We start from the raw sequence: 20154 nt of genomic DNA, 5'->3' as shown, positions 1-20154 counted from the left end.
TGATATTCTAAGGTCAGTCACCGTGTTCCTCCCTATGTAAGGGGTGCATTGCAGGTGCAGAGGCTGCTGCAGCTCTGTAACTACAGTAGTGGCCAAGGAGAACCACAGAGAGCTGGAAGAGAATTGCTTTCCCCAAGCCTTGCAAAATTTGTCAGTGTGCAGATTGGCTTCGTGGGGTTTGCCCCTTGCTAATGTAAAGAATAATGTAGGACCAAACAATTGCAGGGAGAGTGATGAGAACATTTCTCAAGAGAAACTAAGGCCATGTCATACTCAGGACGTTTGGTTTACCAGGAATTCAAGTAACCTTTTAGTGGGATGGATTCCCCCCAGCCACACACTTCTTTCTCGGCCTTTGGCTGCAGAGTCTTCAAACTACAAATGGAACTGGAGACTCAGGAAATGTAGCTCAAGTTTTAAGCTTGTATCAAAACCAAGTTTTGCCCAATTTTCAGTTTCAACATTAAACTTCCATCCAACTATTTGTACCCTAGATGGAGATTTACTTTTGGTCTGAAGATTACTGATCAGAATACATTCAACCTGTCTGGATAATGCATTTAACCTCCTCATGAAATTTTCCCCTGTGCAGAGGGCCTGCACTAGGATTACATGAGATTTAAGTTGTGCAGAGGGTCTTGAGAAGACGTGTTAGAACAGAATGAATTTCACCCTAATCACTTAACTCAAATGATAGAAGTAATGTGATCACTTCAGCTAATTATATTAACTATAAATGACAACCTGCCAACAATTAAGGTATATTAGAGCTCCAGGGAACACATGAAAAGCAAAATCTGAGCCCAAGTACTATGTATGGGTCACAGATATAATAAATGCTTATTTTAAAGATGAAGTTAAAAGGTATGCTCTATAGCCTGGTCCGTTGATAGTACTGTGCACAGCCATTTATGGAAACAGACTCTATTCTAGGATTAGGGTTCCTTGGACAAGTAGGAAGGGTAAGTGCCATGGAGCTAGCATATTCTACCCAGACAGGATGTGAGAGTCACAATGCAGCCCTCTGTTGGGCAATCCACAAATTGCACTGGTGGGTTTTTGAGGGCCCCATGGTGAACTTTACCTGGGGAATAAGGAAGATGCTGCAGTGCAGCGCCTGTGTGAGAAGAAAGGGAAGATGTGAATTCAAGAGTCATACCCCTCCCTGCTCCACTCCTACAAAGTTCAGTCTTAGGACTATTAGCAAGAGCTGATCTCAACTGTTCGGATGGTGCAGAGGGAAAGCAGCAGTCTCCAAGACAGTCCAATCTAACCTATGAGAGGTCCATATTTTATATATTTGGGATTCTAGTAACGTTTAAAAAGGATAAAATGGCAGGAGCTTTCATGACCTACACCTAGTGCAGCTTTAGTCAGTGTGTGATGGGCATAGGGAATTCCACTGGGAGTTCAGATACAGTTAAAATAAATATAAAATTGGTGAAAATGGTTTTAAGTTGTATATTTTTAATATTTTCCATATTTTACATGTGATTAAGAAGATGCATCACATTCAACTATTTCATTGTCTCTTGATTCATTCATTATAGCCCATCTGGGCTGCCATCTTGTACAGAATGTAACTCACTATTTCAATAGAGAATTAACTGCCTGACTGCCAAATATGTGCTGTTACTTTGTGCCCAGATGTCTTACTGCTCACATGAAAGTGCCTTTTCAGGGCTTATATCCACAGACAATTACACATCTTGATGTAAAAAGAAAAGGAGTACTTGGGGCACCTTAGAGACTAACAAATTTATTAGAGCATAAGCTTTTGTGAGCTACAGCTCACTTCATCGGAAAGCTTATGCTCTAATAAATTTGTTAGTCTCTAAGGTGCCCCAAGTACTCCTTTTCTTTTTGCAAATACAGACTAACACGGCTGCTACTCTGAAACCTGACATCTTGATGTAGGCAATCATGAGGGATTTTTATATAAAATCATAAAAATGTAGAACTAGAAGGTACCTCAAGAGGTCACCTAGTCTATCACATATTTCTTTGGTTATATGACAATAGCAAACTATACAATTACCATACTCTGGTGTTAGAGTTCAGATATCCCTTAACAACAAAACATCTATTGAGACTGTTCTTTCCATCTAGTTAACTAAAAGCCTACTATTTTAATGATGGCTCATTTAACAGAATCAATCTTTTCATACCTCTTCTTCATTCTTATAATCACTCTTATACAAAGAGAACTGGTGCAGAATGAAATTTCAGATGGCACCAGATCATTTTTTTTCTAGCCATCCTAACTGAACACCCTTCTAATCTGGGTGGGATTTCCTGTCTGAAAATAAGCAAATTCAAAATATTGTATTAAAGTGATATTCTATCCTATATTGTATGGCAAGCAATTCATACATTGCTTTTAAATTTGCTCTGGTTATTTTGTATGTTCAGTGTCTTGGATTTAAATGCACTAATGGCAGTTACACATGTAGATGGAAAAGTTATGCATCTATGTGATTTATATAAGCAACTTCCATTTTCACATACAAATTTTGGATTTTGCATGAGCAAATTTGGATGTTAAATTGGGGCAATAAGAAAGTTAAATTTTCAAAAAGGCAAGGTTTTCCAGAACATGCCTCTGCATGAATGTTGCTTAGAAATCACTGCTTGTGATAGAGAATAATAATATTCCAAACATAGTATAAATGTCTCACCCTCAGTCCATTCACAAGCCCAATTCAGCATTCACCAGATCTTACAAAACAATATTTGATAAGTAAAAGAACCAGAGGTAACACTACACATGGCCTGGGCACCACTCTGGCTATAAGAATAAATAATCCATATCAGACAAATGAAAAGTGAAAGGGAATGACGAATTTCCTTAACTGTTTGCAGTGGTATTGGATTCTCAGTCCAGGGCCTCACAACCTCATCATAGCTCAGTAGACACAAACAGTAACATGGAAATTAAGAGGGTGCAGTCTTGTTTGCAAGGCTAGAAGGAAGTAATATGTCCCACCTTCCCTATCCAATAGGAACGTTAGCAAAACGTACTATGTCTAAGTCATTCTTCTGAGCAGTCCGGTTACTCCAAGGTTCACAATTGTACACTCCTTCATGTTTGTAGGACTAGTTCATCTATTGCTTTTACACAAATCCATGAACATAAGAGCAGTCTTGTTCCGCAATGGGGGAGCTGCTGTTAAAGGTGAACCACATCTGAAGTTCACAAGCAGCCTATTCAACTATTAGAAAGACATCAAGCTACCTCACTCTTGCCAAGAAAGCATTTGAATCCCTGCTGTCCACCAGCACAGGTGGTCAATATTCAGAGTGACTATTCAACAACGGAGGAGGCATTATTACAGACATCATGAAAATCTGGAGTACCTATCATTTCCCCTCCTCACTGTGGGGTTTTCCTAGGGCAGAGCCATTCCACAACACAGTCAGTACTCACAGCTGGAAAGAGTACACTTACTTAACAAAATAGCAGGCGTTGGTTCCATGGTAACAATAAGTCTTCTATTATCCTCCTGATGGATGTAGGGGATGTGTGTCTGGAAGGGTCATTTCTATTTAATTCCTTCTTGTGCTATTGCCATCCTGTTTCTGAAACAAAAGATTTCATTTCACAAGTTTGCAAGGCTGAATTAAAAAGTGAAAGAGGCCTTGGTGTGATCCTTCTCTGCCTTATACCTGTCTTTCACAATCATCATTCCTTTGGCTTCAGTAGAGTTATGCCTGGTTTACACGGGTGTAAACAATCAGAGGAAAATCAGGCCCAGGACCACTGGTCTTTTCAAAAATTGTTATTCACGTGTTGCTTTTCTCCTACCTGAAAGTTTCTGTGTAATTGGAAAAACACACTTACATGTCATTCAGGCTAATTTTCCCTAGAAAAGAAGGTTCAAGTTATTCAGCAAAACCTCTAGTAATTTTTCAAAGGATTCTCAAGCAATTTGAAATGCAAAACTTTTGAATTCTCCCAATCACGTTTTATTAAAGTATGGTCAGCTCTCAGAGTTTCTCATTTATGGGACTCAGAACTAGTGGTTACAGTTTGACTTTTTTAGAATACATTGTGCAGAAACTCAATGCTGGTATTTTTATACATACTGCACATTACACACACTAGCCCTTTAATGGTCAACAAGGTATTTCTCTCTATTTCTATATTTGTTTTTATCACATTAAAAATAGGTAGTTTTCATTGACTTCAGGTGGAGATGAATGGGCTAAGCACTTTTGAAAATCAGACCCTTGATCTCAAATTGGTGCCTCATCTGAAAATTTGGACCTATTCTTTTAAGACAGGCTTCAATATAACATAGGAAGATTAGTGAGGGACTTTCATCATGAACTGTAGGTAGCATATGAAGTGAGCACCTTGCTAAAGGTCATGACATCTCTTTTGCACCCATTTTGAATGAATGGATACTTTTCTCTTCCATTACTTTCACTTTGACTTTTGACTTGGGTATTGGCCATTCAAACTTTACATTGGTGTGTAACTTGCGGGGGAGGGGTTAGTGAGAATTACGTGGCAGAAGGAACTTCAAAACATTTGGCTATATCCATGACCTCTTTATTTGGAACCCAGAAGCAAGGTATTTTCAATTTAAAAAAAGAAAAATTGTCATTGACTTTGTTGTTTCTTTTCACTTTCTTGACAAGAAAGAAGCGCACTGATGGACTCCAAAATGAAAGCAGGGATTTGCCTTCTTCTCTTATGTGAAATGTGTGTTGAATTAAGCACATCTCTTGGCAAGCCTGGAAATCAAAAGAAAGATAAAGAGGAGAGTTTCTTGCAGATTCTTGAGACCGCAGAGCCATTTACAGAGCAAGTCCCTCTAGATTTCACTCTTTACAACCTCACTGAAAAGAACATGAATTTTGGATTCAATCTCTACAGGAAAATAGCACTGAAGCATGACAATAACGTGTTCTTCTCCCCGCTCTCTATGTCATTTGTGATGACTGTCTTCATGCTCGCGGCTAAAGGGGAAACCTACAAGCAAATCGTTCAGGGTACAAACCTCCATCTTTTGCAGGGCAAAGAGAATTTTCATCAGTTGCCAACTTTGTTTAAACAATTGAAAGATAACATCACAGAGAATGAAGAGCTTGTTCTGCAGAGAGGTAGTTTGTCTTTTGTTCAAAAGAACTTCAGACTCAAGGAGCCTTTCCTTAATCTATCCAAGCAGTACTTTGATTTGGAATTCTTAAATGTGGATTTTCACAACTCCACCCGTGCAAAAAATATCATAAATCAGAATATTAACAAGAAGACCAAAGGAAAAATCCCAAAGCTTTTTGAAGAATTTGACCAGCATACTAAACTGGTTCTTGTGGATTACGTTCTCTTTAAAGGTAATGATTGATTTTATACTGTAAGATCATCATTTATAAAAAGACAATAGGTAAGACTCTGATCTCAGTTACTTTAGTGTAGTTCCAGAAAAACTGCACTGGGATCAGTGTTGCTACTCTAGATTTGCAACTGAGCTCAGAATACGGTGCTGAACATTTGTGCATCAGGCAAGTCAGGTAAACCTGCCAATGCTACTGAGTTCATTGCAAACTGGATCTGTACCTATGTGATATCCCATTATAACTGAGTAAGTAATTCAAATACAATGATAGTGGCTAGGGGCTTCTCCTCTGGAGAAAAGCATTTTCAAAGATACAGTATTTCCCCATTATCCCCCATTAGATTTCCTTTTTTAAATTAATTTTTTAAAACTGTAAATGATTTTAGTGGTACTGAAAAGGGCCTTGAATGCTGCAGACCTCCATCTTCAGAACAGCTAGAACACAGACAGAGGCAGTGAAAACTTCCTCTCAGCACCATATTAACTTGTCTTAACCCTTTTCTGAAGGGTTCATCTTGAGGGCCGAGAAGGTTGTTAAATCTCCCTTGAATCCCTGGGCTCCCTGCTAATAAGAAAACCATTATTGCGGTGCCCATTGTAATAATAGCTCTAATATGGGCATATGTACTCTAGACACTGGGCTGAGGGCACCAATTCATTTCTCATAGAGTGCATTGTCAAGGCAACACAGAGTTTCCCCATTTCATACAAGAGTCTCTTTGATCAGGGAAAAGAACCACACCTAACCCATGAGAGGACCTTCCATGTATTGATCTGGTGCAACAAAAAGAAGTTATCAGAATCTGGAAGGCCCTTAGCTTGGCAGGAGAGGTGCAATCAAACTAGGAAAAATAAGCACAGCATGCCAAAGTTTATTTGCTAGGGCCACGTAGCAGCACCAACTAGGCTGCGGAGAAGCAGACTCTTCAGAGACTTCCTATCCCCCGTAATGAGAAAGGAGCCAACTGCCTGTCACACAACAAGGCTCCCTGATTACACAGCAAATTAGCTGTCCCAGGACCAGAGTTCAGCTCTTTTCTTTCAGTTTCACTTAGCCAAAGGAGGCCAGCCTGGGCCCAGAGGCCCCAGCGGAGTTTCCCCTGGAACAACCAGTGATTTTTCAGTCCACCTTCAGGTCTCTGAAGTCATCCAGTCCTCTTAGGGATGAAACTCCGATGGGAAACATTATGATGGTGAGGATTCTGCAGGTCACTGGTATGCAGAGCTATCACACAATAAACTTTGGTCACTGCAAACCTGGGTCAGATCTGGAGCAGTAACTTCAATCTCTCCAGAATTCCAAGGCATGCTGAAATATCACCTCTCACATTAAAATGCTGCAACATGGCACATTTACAAGGGTGCATTTTATTGCAGTGTTTTCCTCAATAATGCTCCCCCAGGTCCTTTGAATGAGTGGAGAAGGGCAAGGTATACATTAAAAGTTTCCAATTCAAGACATTGTACTACTTGAAAAAACTAAAATAATCCAAGATTGTCCCTGGTGCCCAGAATATGCATGAGATAAGAGAAAGGATGAGTTTCCAGTTAAATAGCAGAACTAGATGAAACAAGGGGTTAGATTCTTGGCTAGGTCAAGGAGCACACAGTAATTATCTAATGCATCTCCACCACACGTGGTGATTCTCTGCTGATGGACAACGGCCATGGAAGCTCCTGTGTCCCTCCCCCTGCAGTCAGTTGTCTCTGACTTCTAGTTAAGAAGGACCAGACTTTTCAAAGGAGGCCCCATGTAGCAAAAACAGTGATTGTCCACTCCCCTCAATCAAAGGGGAAGGGTGGCAGAAAAAGTTGGGTCAATTGATCAGGACAAAAGACAAAAGTGCAGGGACAGGAGTAGAGCAAAGGGGGAGCAGAAAATCCCAGACCATGCCCACTGCTTCAAGAAGAGATCAAGGAAAACACTGCCTAGGTGCATGCTCAAGTGAGGGAAGGAAAATGGCCCCACAGTGTGGTTTCCTTCCTCCTTGACATATAAATATCCAGCTGGGACAATGCCAAGGGGAGGTTTCTGGATTTAGTGGGGCCTTTCATCTGGTGCTGTTTTCAGTGGCATAGACAGAGAAAAGGAGGTGTGGCCAGGATAATGTCTCTATGCTGTCCCAATCCACAGGAGTAGTTTCAGCCCCTTGGGACCAGGAGAAACCATTTAACTCTGACTTGGGCCTGGGGACAAGTGCTGTACTTAGTGGTCCCAGGATCATGAGAGTGAATGAAAAGCCTCTGGCTCAGCATACAACTCTCTCGCAAGGACAGCAGCGTACAGAGAGTTCTCTCCTTCTGAAGAAAGAAAACAGATGCAAACTTAAAAGGAAAACAAAACAAAGAGGACCGAGCAGAATGCTCCATGGTGGAAGTTCAGAGATTTCTGCTGTCTGGTATGGGGGCTCATCTCACAATAGCTCAGAGCAAGGCATATTTTCCTTGAGATGGGGGAACAGTTGAGCAGCAGCAGTAAAATAAGCTAAAAGGAGATGCACCAAGAGTCCAATGTTATTATACTGACAGTTTAGTAGCACTCACTGGGACATAGTCTGAGTCAAGTGTGTAATTCTGTTTCCTTTATTTGAAGAAGAATGCTAATTAAGATGTAATGAAGCCCACCCAAGATACAGAGATAATAAATGGATTGGCTAGGCTTACATGTGAGTAGAGATACCCTGATAATTTACTAATGAGTGAGGTATTAAAAAACCTAGACAGAGTAACAACACTGGGACACTGAGTTTGGGGAAAAACAGTTAGAAGACAACCTGTTACTAAAAGAAATGCAGTGGAGAGGAAGCCTGAAAAAATGCTATGATTTCCAGCAAACTCCAAAAATGGCAAGGTCAGGTTTTGACTGCTTTCTAGCAGCAGCAAATTCAGGGATGAATGCCCATGAGGGAGAACAGTTTGTCAGAAGCTCTTGTGAGTTCGTGTGGATTTGTTGGCAGAGTCCATGTCTAAGAACAGCACGCTGGACAATTTAGGCTTCAGCAGGTAGCAATCAGCACCATAAATTAAATTCTTTAAGTGAATTAACCAGTGCAGAACATGGCACATAGGTGTAATATACCTATAACGCAAGTACCGTTTACAGTAGCCAACGCTTCCACATGGACAACAAGGCTAATTCCTGGTAGAGAATGGTGTAGTCATCTAGGCTTGAGATGACAAAAGCAGGAACATAAGAATATAAGGTCGGCTATACTGGGTCAGACCAAAGGTCCATCTAGCCCAGTATCCTGTCTTCCAAAGTAGCCAATGCCAGGTGCCCCAGAGGGAATGAAGTGAGCCAACCCCTGTTGCCCATAGATAATCATGACGAGCTCTGCATTTTGAAAATAAAAGATTTTGTCAAGTGTAAAGGTGAAAAAGGTTTTTTTTGACCACCACTGCTAATTTGGAAACCGTAAGTAGAGATGAATCCAAATAAGAGTCAGATTGACAACCTCTAAAAAATCAGCCTGCAGATGCCTTCATCACTTCTGCCAATTCCCCATCAACAATCAACCATCTTTTATCAATCATTTTCTTTATCAAAAGAAATGGTTCTGTCTAGACTTGGTAGAAAGGAAATGCAGGCCTTAGTATCATCAACATATATGGTGTCCGTCCATAGCACTCATAAGGGAGGCAACCCACTGTTGATGCTCAGTGAATGAGAATGTATGGGAGGTATCACTTTAAAAAGAGAGTACTGAATAGGTGGAACAGACTTCTACTAGAGGTGGCAGAGTCAAATGGCATTTCTGCAAAAAATGGATGATTATATGGTATTCAATACATTAAAGGAATATTTATTAGTTTAGAGCCTAGGGGTAATTGACCACCTGGACAAAAGGACAATGGGGCAAATATTTGTTGATCATGTTCCTTCCCTTCCATCCCTCCTGAGCCTAGATCTGTTTGTGTGGTTTTGCTGTCCTGTGCTATAAAAAGTTTTGAAGTATGTATGCTAAAGATATCATAGCTATCATCCAGCCATCCTATGCACAAAGGGCCCCAAATCCTACATGACCAGATATCAACAGGTACAATTGGATAATATTTTTAAGGACTTCAGAATTGTTACCATGAGCAAGTGTGAGTGTGAATAATTATTTTCTTTCTTTCTTTCTTTTCTAAGGCAAATGGTTGCACCCATTTAATACAAGGTTCACAGAACTGGAGACTTTCTATATAGACAAGTATAGGAACGTACAGGTGCCTATGATGTTTAAATCAGACATGGTTGCCTCAACTTTGGATAAGAACTTACGATGTATTGTGCTAAAACTTCCCTACAGAGGGAGTGCACACATGCTTATTGCCATGCCGGAAAAGGAGGGAGATTACGCTTCACTTGAAGACCACATAACAGCAGAGCTTGTGGAATCGTGGCTTAGAAACATGAAGACCAGGTATAGCTTCACACTGTCATTCTGATGATACTAACATATTTCATATTTACTGAGGTAAAAGAAACCCACTTATGTGCTGGTTTCTCTGTGGAGTGGCATCCTCACAAAGGTGAGGTCTTTTCAAATCCCCCAAAACAGAACCTTTGTGCATAAGAGTGGTGTAGGGCTCTCACTTGAAGCCTTCATTTAACACTGATTCATCTCCTCTATCCCACTAAGAAATGTACGTCTCACAGAGCACAGTCCAGCCTTTCCAAGCCCAAACATCAGGTCCTAACTGTGGTCTTCAATTTGGCACTTCCAGCTGAAATAGCATGGCTAACCAGTGTGTGCAGCCTACTCATGAAGGGATTTCCTACTTGGGCAATGAAGCATAAATACAAATATATTAAATAGGGTGAGCTATAAAAATGTAAAATAAATTAATCTCTTCATTTGAAATGCAATTCAGTAGGTGACACTCTTTCCCCTGGTTCAGTATTGAATTAATCAATGCCTCATCATAGAAGTGGGGATACTGTGCCGCAGGAAACTAAAGGTTCTGACCCCTTGTGGCCTTGACATTTTTCATAAGAGAGAAAACATTAGCCATGCTGTCTTTCCCAAGTTGTTACATAGGGATTTACATTCTGCCTACCTAGCTTCCCCCACATTTCAATTATTCTTCACTTCTTGCCCTAAACTGTTGCCTAGCATGTTGTGCACTGCTGAATTTGATCCCAGAGCTGGTTGCATTTCAATATTAGTTGAAGTGACTGTTATATATCTCTTGTTTGCCTCATACAAGTGAGAGACAAGGTGGGTGAGGTAATATCTTTTACTGGACAACCCCTGCTGGTGAGAGAGACAAGTTTTTGAGAGCTTCACAGAGCTCTTCTTCAGGTATCAAGTACTTGGAGGCAAATGCGGGATTGAAACTGAACTTCACTCCCCCTGAAAAGATCAGTTCGAGTCCCATGTTTACCTCCAAGTGCTTGAAACTGGAAGAAGAGCTCCATGTATCTTGAAAGCTTGTCTCTCCCACCAACAGAAGTTAGTCCGATAAAAGATATTGCCTTAACCACCCTGTCTCTCTCATATTCTGGAAGCAATATGGCTACACCAGCTCTGCATCATACAAGTGAGGAAGTTTCACTACTTTTTATAGGGCACTTTTAGATCCTCTGATGAAAGGTGTAATGAAGTGCAAAATATTACTAAATGACCCTTCTAATAATAATTACTGAATATATTCTAGGATAATGAGACAAGCAAAATTCATGGAGAAAAATCAAGCCTGTGATAAGGACTTTTTCTTGTTCCAAAATTAGGACTTTGTCATTTTTTTCACTGTATTACCAGTATTTATGTTTTTACAGAAAAATGGACATTTTCTTTCCAAAGTTCAAATTAGACCAGAAATACCAGATGCATGAACTGCTTCATGCTCTGGGAATCCAAAACCTCTTCACAAAGAGGGCAGACCTGAGTCATCTCACAGATCAAAGATTTGTAAAAGTATCAAAGGTAAGACTTATAAGCTGCTTCTTGTTATTTATTTTTTGTATTATATTAGTGCCTAGAGGGCACAGCCAAGATCAGGACCTGGTTGTGCTAGGTATTGTACAAATACATTGTGGAAAATAGTTCCTGCCTCAAAGAGCTTAAAAAGGATCAGCTGACTTGCTGAAGGTCTCAGAGCAGAGCCAGGAATAGAACCCAGGACTCCTGACTGTCACTCCAGTAACAGCCATATTTTGGCTTCTCTTGCACAAAGCTGTAGGGAGAAGAAGTGGGAGAGGGAAGTTCAGAGTATTGCTGAGCATCAACTTTTATAAGAAACATTTTTTCAGCAAAATGTACAGATTTGGTGACACTAAAACCTTTCACAAATTTCTGTCAATTCCACCAAATTGTTCTAGTTAAAAAAAAAATCAAAAAAATATCAAAACAGTTTGCTCCATCATTTTCAAAAGAAAACTGTTTACATTTTTCAATTCAAAACAATTTTTAGTTTCAAAATTTCCTGTAATGGTACTTAAGAATCAGAAACTTTAAAAAATGGTGAACATTTTAAAAAGGGTTCTTTAGACCCAAAACAAAATTATTTTTGGCTTTGTGCGGCACCAAATTTTCATTCTCAAGTTGACCCAAAACAGGTTTTTTCATTTTTATTTTTTGGAATTGTTAGCAAACTGACAAGTCCATTATTCGCCCAGCTCTAGTTCAGAAACTTCCCCACCTCTTCTATACACCTGTGCAGAGAACCACCACAATCCAACACCATCCAGCAGTAAGAGACATGCCAAAGAAGACAAAACATGAACATGGCCCTACCCCATTCCATATCAAACGGACCACTGTGCTTCTCATATGTTGCACCCTTTTAAAGAGCATAGTAGTTGCTTTGCCAAATATATAAATGTAAAAGTATTTAAACTATGATAACTTTGTAAGCTGACCTTAATCAGAAAGGTTATTTCATATCCCAAGAGTAAAAATACAAAAGATAAAATAGAAGATGTTTAGTTTATGGGCTATTACACAATTTAATATGTGTAAATCAGGTTGAGAATCTGTGGCATACTCTTCCCCTTGTGCAGATACCAGGAAAAATGGCATAATCCAGAATTAATTGGCTAATAATTTTATTATAAAACAATATAATTTTAATAGCATCTGTTAACTGATTTTAAAAGCAATTTATGCACCAGTTGACATAGGGCCATTGCAGCATTATTGAATGTTACCATGTGAGTTACATTAGTTCAGAAACAGATTTAGGACTTGAACACAGTGAGCAGAGTTTGGTATTGGTGATGTTAACATCTTTAATTGTCTTTATGTCCAAAACCATAAACTAACCATGAAGCTTGCAGACACAGGTTTAAGAATTGAGGAAATAACTAGATGCATAAACTACAGAAATAAAGGAGAAAGGGTCAGATCCTGCAAGGTATTGAGTGTCCTTAATTCCCAGTAAGTTTGGCGGGAGTTGAAGGCTTGCAAACACCTCACAGGATTGTTTTGTATGTCTGTACTCATTAGTTCTAGGTTACTGTTTGCTTCAAGGAAAACTTCTCAAGATTATAAACATATAGCAATAAGACAAGACAGGTGCAATTACATAAAGGGAGATTTCAGAGTAGCAGCAGTGTTAGTCTGTATTCGCAAAAAAGAAAAGGAGTACTTGTGGCGCCTTAGAGACTAACAAATTTATTTGAGCATAAGCTTTCGTGAGCTACAGCTCACTTCATCGGATGCATTTGGTGGAAAATACAGTGGGGAGATTTATATACAAACACAGAGAACATGAAACAATGGGTTTTATCATACACACTGTAAGGAGAGTGATCAGTTAAGAAGAGCTATTACCAGCAGGAAGGAGGGGGGGAAGGAGGAAAACCTTTTGTGGTGATAATCAAGGTGGGCCATTTCCAGCAGTTAACAAGAACGTCTGAGGAACAGTGCGGGGTGGGGTGAGGGGAGAAATAACATGGGGAAATAGTTTTACTTTATGTAATGACTCATCCACTCCCAGTCTCTATTCAAGCCTAAGTTAATTGTATCCAATTTGCAAATTAATTCCAATTCAGCAGTCTCTCGCTGGAGTCTGTTTTTGAAGTTTTTTTGTTGAAGGATAGCCACTCTCAGGTCTGTAATCGTGTGACCGGAAAGATTGAAGTGTTCTCCGACTGGTTTTTGAATGTTATAATTCTTGACGTCTGATTTGTGTCCATTTATTCTTTTACGTAGAGACTGTCCAGTTTCACCAATGTACATGGCAGAGGGGCATTGCTGGCACATGATGGCATATATCACATTGGTAGATGCGCAGATGAACGAGCCTCTGATAGTGTGGCTGATGTGATTAGGTCCTATGATGGTGTCCCCTGAATAGATATGTGGACACAGTTGGCAACGGGCTTTGTTGCAAGGATAGGTTTCTGGGTTAGTGGTTCTGTTGTGTGGTGTGTGGTTGCTGGTGAGTATTTGCTTCAGGTTGGGGGGCTATCTGTAAGCAAGGACTGGCCACCCAGCAATATTGTTAATCTGTCCAACTATACTCTTAGCCCAGCAGAAGAATCTGTCCTATCTTGGGGCTTCTCCTTTTGCTCCTCCACCCCCACGAACATGATACAGTTCTGTGGTGACCTAGAATCCTATTTTTGACGTCTCCGACTCAAGGAATATTTCCAACACACCTCTAACCAATGTATTAACTCACAGGGACCTTCCTACCAACACTACAAAAAGAAGGATTCTGGATGGACTCCTCCTGAAGGTCGAAATAACAGACTGGACTTCTACATAGAGTGCTTCCGCCGACATGCACGGGCTGAAATTGGGGAAAAGCAGCATCACTTGCCCCATAACCTCAGAACGTGCAGAACACAACGCCATCCACAGCCTCAGAAACAACTCTGACATCATAATCAAAAAGGCTGACAAAGTAGGTGCTGTCGTCATCATGAATAGGTCGGAATATGAACAAGAGGCTACTAGGCAGCTCTCCAACACCACTTTCTACAAGCCATTACCCTCTGATCCCACTGAGGGTTACCAAAAGAAACTACAGCATTTGCTCAAGAAACTCCCTGAAAAAGCACAAGAACAAATCTGCACAGACACACCCGTGGAACCTCGACCTGGGGTATCTGCTACCCAAAATCCACAAACCTGGAAATCCTGGATGCCCCATCTCAGGCATTGGCACCCTGACAGCAGGATTGTCTGGCTATGTAGACTCCCTCCTCAGGCCCTACGCTACCAGCACTCCCAGCTATCTTCGAGACACCACTGACTTCCTGAGGAAACTACAATCCATCGGTGATCTTCCTAAAAACACCATCCTAGCCACTATAGATGTAGAAGCCCTCTACACCAACATTCCACACAAAGACCGACTACAAGCCATCAGGAACAGTATCCCTGATAATGTCACGGCTAACCTGGTGGCTGAACTTTGTGACTTTGTCCTCACCCATAACTATTTCAGATTTGGGGACAATGTATACCTTCAAATCAGCGGCACTGCGATGGGTACCCACATGGCCCCACAGTATGCCAACATTTTTATGGCTGACTTAGAACAACGCTTCCTCAGCTCTCATCCCCTAATGCCCCTACTCTACTTGCACTACATTGATGACATCTTCATCATCTGGACCCATGGAAAAGAAGCACTTGAGGAATTCCACCATGATTTCAACAATTTCCATCCCACCATCAACCTCAGCCTGGACCAGTCCACACAAGAGATCCACTTCCTGGACACTACGGTGCTAATAAGCGATGGTCACATAAACACCACCCTATATTGGAAACCTGCTGACCGCTATTCCTACCTACATGCCGCTAGCTTTCATTCAGATCACACCACACGATCCATTGTCTACAGCCAAGCTCTACGATATAACCACATTTGTTCCAACCCCTCAGACAGAGACAAACACCTACAAGATCTCTATCATGCATTCTTACAACTACAGTACCCACCTGTTGAAGTGAAGAAACAGATTGACAGAGCCAGAAGAGTACCCAGAAGTCACCTACTACAGGACAGGCCCAACAAAGAAAATAACAACGCCACTAGCCATCACCTTCAGCCCTCAGCTAAAACCTCTCCAATGCATCATCAAGGACATCATCAACGCATCATCTACAACCTATGCTGAAGGACGACCCATCACTCTCACAGATCTTGGGAAACAGGCCAGTCCTTGCTTACAGACAACCCCCCAACCTGAAGCAAATACTCACCAGCAACCACACACCACACAACAGAACCACTAACCCAGAAACCTATCCTTGCAACAAAGCCCGTTGCCAACTGTGTCCACATATCTATTCAGGGGACACCATCATAGGACCTAATCACATCAGCCACACTATCAGAGGCTCGTTCATCTGCGCATCTACCAATGTGATATATGCCATCATGTGCCAGCAATGCCCCTCTGCCATGTACATTGGTGAAACTGGACAGTCTCTACGTAAAAGAATAAATGGACACAAATCAGACGTCAAGAATTATAACATTCAAAAACCAGTCGGAGAACACTTCAATCTTTCCGGTCACACGATTACAGACCTGAGAGTGGCTATCCTTCAACAAAAAAACTTCAAAAACAGACTCCAGCGAGAGACTGCTGAATTGGAATTAATTTGCAAACTGGATACAATTAACTTAGGCTTGAATAGAGACTGGGAGTGGATGAGTCATTACATAAAGTAAAACTATTTCCCCATGTTATTTCTCCCCCCACACCACCCCCCACTGTTCCTCAGACGTTCTTGTTAACTGCTGGAAATGGCCCACCTTGATTATCACCACAAAAGGTTTTCCTCCTTCCCTCCCTCCTTCCTGCTGGTAATAGCTCATCTTAAGTGATCACTCTCCTTACAGTGTGTATGATAAACCCATTGTTTCATGTTCTCTGTGTTTGTATATAAATCTCCCCACTGTATTTTCCACCGAATGCATCCGATGAAGTGAGCTGTAGCTCATGAAAGCTTATGCTCAAATAAATTTGTTAGTCTCTAAGGTGCCATGAGTACTCCTTTTCTTTTTTATAAAGGGAGATTTAGATTCAATGTTAGGAAAAACTTGCTAACTATAAAGATAGTTAAGGGCTGAAACAGGTTAAAAAGGGAAGTTGTGGAATCTCTGTCATTGGCGGTTTTTGAGAACAGATTAGACAAATACCTGTCAGGGATAGTCTAGGTATACTTAATTGTGCTTCAGCATGGAGAAATGCACTAAATGACTTCTTGATGACTTTTGATCTCTCTTCGGGTCCTGTTTCTATGATTTTATAAACACTTTCAGAATGCACAGTATTTAACCAAGTAAAGCTTTCAATGTTTGTGACTAACTAAACTTAATCAGAAACAAGCTAATTAAAGAAACAAACGACCTGAACCACTAATAGACATTTGCCTGTGTATTTATTCATGAAACACAGAATGTAGGGTCAGCAGAAATAGGAACTGAAGGCTCATTCTATACATTCTGTTAGTTAACTGTATAACAGATTCTGTGGTCTGGCCAACCTGGGCTATGCATGGATTTGGGTTATGGGAAGGAGTGGCTAGGAAAAGTGGTTTGAAGATCAAATATCCAGTCTTCATTTTTTTATAAGAAAGTTACCCTGCCAAATTATGCATACAGAAATTGTATAACTGCTTCTAGAAACGTATCCAGGAAGCTTCTTAGGCTCTGATCCTGCAACTGATAGGGTACAGATGGACTAGGGCAGCTGTGCAGTCACACTGGAGCCAATGGGGCTCTGTGTGAGTGCAGCCATCAATTGAAAGATCAGAACCGCATTGTGACCTTCAGTCCCTTGGTTTGTATGTCAGAGGTCTGCCACTCATTAGCTGTTTGGAACTTTGACAACTTTCTCCACATAAGGAGTCTCATTTTTGGTGTTTTTAATTTTGTTCTCTTTGCATTATTAGATTATCCAAAGAGCAGTAATTGAAGTGGATGAGAAAGGAACTGAAGCAGCAGCTGTTAGTGGGTCAGAAATTACAGCATACTCAATGCCTCCTACCATTAAAGTTAACCAGCCATTCCTCTTTATGATTTACGAAGAAACTTTCAAAACATTGCTGTTCATGGGCAGAGTGGTTAATCCTACAGAACTGTGAATGAAGACAATAGTTTCTAGTCTATCTCCAGGATATTCCAAGTTTTATTTTTATTTTCTTGAAACTATTACATTGCATTAGTTAGAACTGAAAACTAGCTAGTTACGAAAACAGATTCATTTCACATCTCAAATCAGCAGCATGTCCTACTAAATTATTTTTATCAATGCCCAAGTGACAAGATTATCTAGCTGAGGCAATAATTGTGACAAAAATAGAGATTTGTTCAAAAGCTGCATGCTATTTTATGTATTTCCTAAACTATTCCTTCTGACAGCCATCTACCAGGAACTGGCTTAAGATTACTGATTGTATACTATAAAAATCAGTTCAAATATTTTATTCTGTGATCTAAACTAGATATTTCTGTATATGTGCAAATTCAATAAAATGTTTGAGTTAAAAGATGCTAATTTCTGTTTAATTTTGTGTTTAATTCCCCATTGTATAACAGATCCACCATTCTGCACATTTCATATTCACAGAAAAAACAGTTTCTTACAGAAAAATCATCGAAATGTAAACAAAAAATTTAAAGTATATTTTAAAAATACTGACAATATTTATTTGTGGTCCAATAGGCTATACTATTAACTCCAAAATAAATTCTTGTAGAGCTACCATCATTAACGGATTCAAAAGCATGAACTTGAAAGTCCCAAATTCAACATTTAAATAATAGAATTCAGATATATTTTATTTAGAGATAAGCCTGAATGCAAACCTTGGATCCGAACAACCCAAAACATTTGGAAAGTTCACATCCAAACACTGCAGTTTGGCCTACTTTCTAACAATATTATCTACTGCAATGAGAAGAATTAAGGGCCTGCTCCCACTGTCATCAGTGGAAATTTTGCCATTTACTTCACTGGGAGCAGGGTCAAGTTTTAAGCATGGGATCTATAGGCTCTGTTCTTGAGAATTTTATTTACTTCTTATTGTGGAGAAATAGCAAGCCTATAATTAAGGTCACATCAGGGTTTTCAGTTCAGTGAACTTATTCAGTTTTATCAAATTTATTTTAGCTTCTCAGGGCACACGAACGCAGTCTAATAAAAGCACACTTAAACTGGCTTTTTTACAAACGAGAAAATATTTCAACAGCTGGGAAAGCTGACTCTTTCAGTTCTATTTTGCACCACCAAAACTGAGTCCCTGCTGATGTACATTGCCATATTGTATCACCTAGATACCATGGTAATGTGTATGTTATAAATTGATTAATCTAAAAGTTTTCTACATACCTAAACAAGGTAGATTGCTGCCTTTAGTAAGAGACAGCAAGCTTCAGAAAGAGAAAATACCTCCATTCACAGACTAGAGGCACCGAAATAGTGAAAGGAAAAAAACATTTTAAAATGTGTATTTCTGAGGGCTCAATGCAAAACAAGAAGCCCAGTGATTTCAATGGGACTAGTCAAGGAAGAAAGGACAGCAGTATCTCTCCTTCAACTAGTACATTTTAGTTATATAATTATACTCTACCTGTGTGTGTGTAAAAAGAAAAGCAGTACTTGTGGCACCTTAGAGACTAACAGATTTATTAGAGCATAAGCTTTCGTGAGCTACAGCTCACTTCATCGGATGCATTTGGTGGAAAAAACAGAGGAGAGATTTATATACACACACAGAGAACATGAAACAATGGGTTTATCATACACACTGTAAGGAGAGTGATCACTTAAGATAAGCCATCACCAGCAGCAGGGGGGGGGGGAAGGAGGAAAACCTTTCATGGTGACAAGCAAGGTAGGCTAATTCCAGCAGTTAACAAGAATATCAGAGGAACAGTGGGGGGTGGGGTGGGGAGGAGAAATAACATGGGGAAATAGTTTTACTTTGTGTAATGACTCATCCATTCCCAGTCTCTATTCAAGCCTAAGTTAATGGTGTGTGTGTGTGTGTGTGCGTGTAGTGCCACATGTGGCTCTTTGGATTGCTTCATACAGCTCTCATGAAGTTAACAGATCCAAGTGGAATTCTTCTTCTTCATGTGATTTTCCGGAAAGCTGCCCGAAGTACAACTGAGGTGTTTTCAAGATTACTCAGCTACTATGATGATGGGAGCAATAAAAGAACCTACACAGATGTAAACAGACAGATTCATCTACAGGCAGGCAGGCAGACACAGACAAGTCAATACAAAAGGCCAGGAAGCGGGGATTGTGAAGGGGAAAGCCAGAGGGAAAACACTATCTTCCTGCCAAAGAGCCAGCAATGTGGATGAAAGGCAAGAGGGAAGAACATAGCCATCAGTCACGGAAAGTGACATAATAATCATGGCTCAACCATCTCCTGATATTTCTTTGTGACGTTTGTGTTGTTTCACCAATACCCAATGTTGATCATAGTGGAAAACTTAGAACAGACTTTTCAAAAAGAATCTGTAATTTACAAGAGCCTAACTCAGGCATTAGAACAAATACTGCAAACTTGAACCAATCATTGAGTCAAAGAAATGTAGGGCTGGATCGGACCTCAACAAGTTATGAGGTCCAGCCTCCTGCACTGGGGCAGAACCAAGTAAATCTAGACCATCCCTAACATGTGTTTGTCCAACATGTTCTTAACATCTCCAGTGGTGGGGATTCCACAACCTCACTTGGAAACCGATTCTGGTGCCTAACTATCCTTATACACCTCTACCCCGATATAACACTGTCCTCGGGAGCCAAAAAATCTTATTGCGTTATAAGTGAAACCGCGTTATATCGAACTTGCTTTGATCCTACTTCAATGGACATGGAGAACAAGTATCACAGTCAGTG

General features: G+C 40.3%; 1 protein-coding gene across 1 annotated transcript; it reads left to right on the top strand.

Annotated features, from left to right (window-relative positions):
- The first annotated feature begins 4638 nt into the window (after nucleotides 1-4638).
- On the top strand, nucleotides 4639-17809 carry SERPINA10 (serpin family A member 10). Its single transcript, XM_038406762.2, has 4 exons — nucleotides 4639-5340; nucleotides 9475-9748; nucleotides 11107-11254; nucleotides 17192-17809. The coding sequence occupies exons 1-4, from the start codon at nucleotides 4659-4661 to the stop codon at nucleotides 17381-17383; spliced, it is 1296 nt and encodes a 431-aa protein (XP_038262690.2). The 5' UTR covers nucleotides 4639-4658; the 3' UTR covers nucleotides 17384-17809.
- Nucleotides 17810-20154: the final 2345 nt, after the last annotated feature.

This window comes from Dermochelys coriacea, chromosome 6, assembly GCF_009764565.3.
Source record: "Dermochelys coriacea isolate rDerCor1 chromosome 6, rDerCor1.pri.v4, whole genome shotgun sequence".
Classification (NCBI taxonomy): domain Eukaryota; kingdom Metazoa; phylum Chordata; order Testudines; family Dermochelyidae; genus Dermochelys; species Dermochelys coriacea.
The sequence above is the reverse complement of the archived record's forward strand: the minus strand, read 5'-3'. Positions and strand labels throughout refer to the sequence as shown.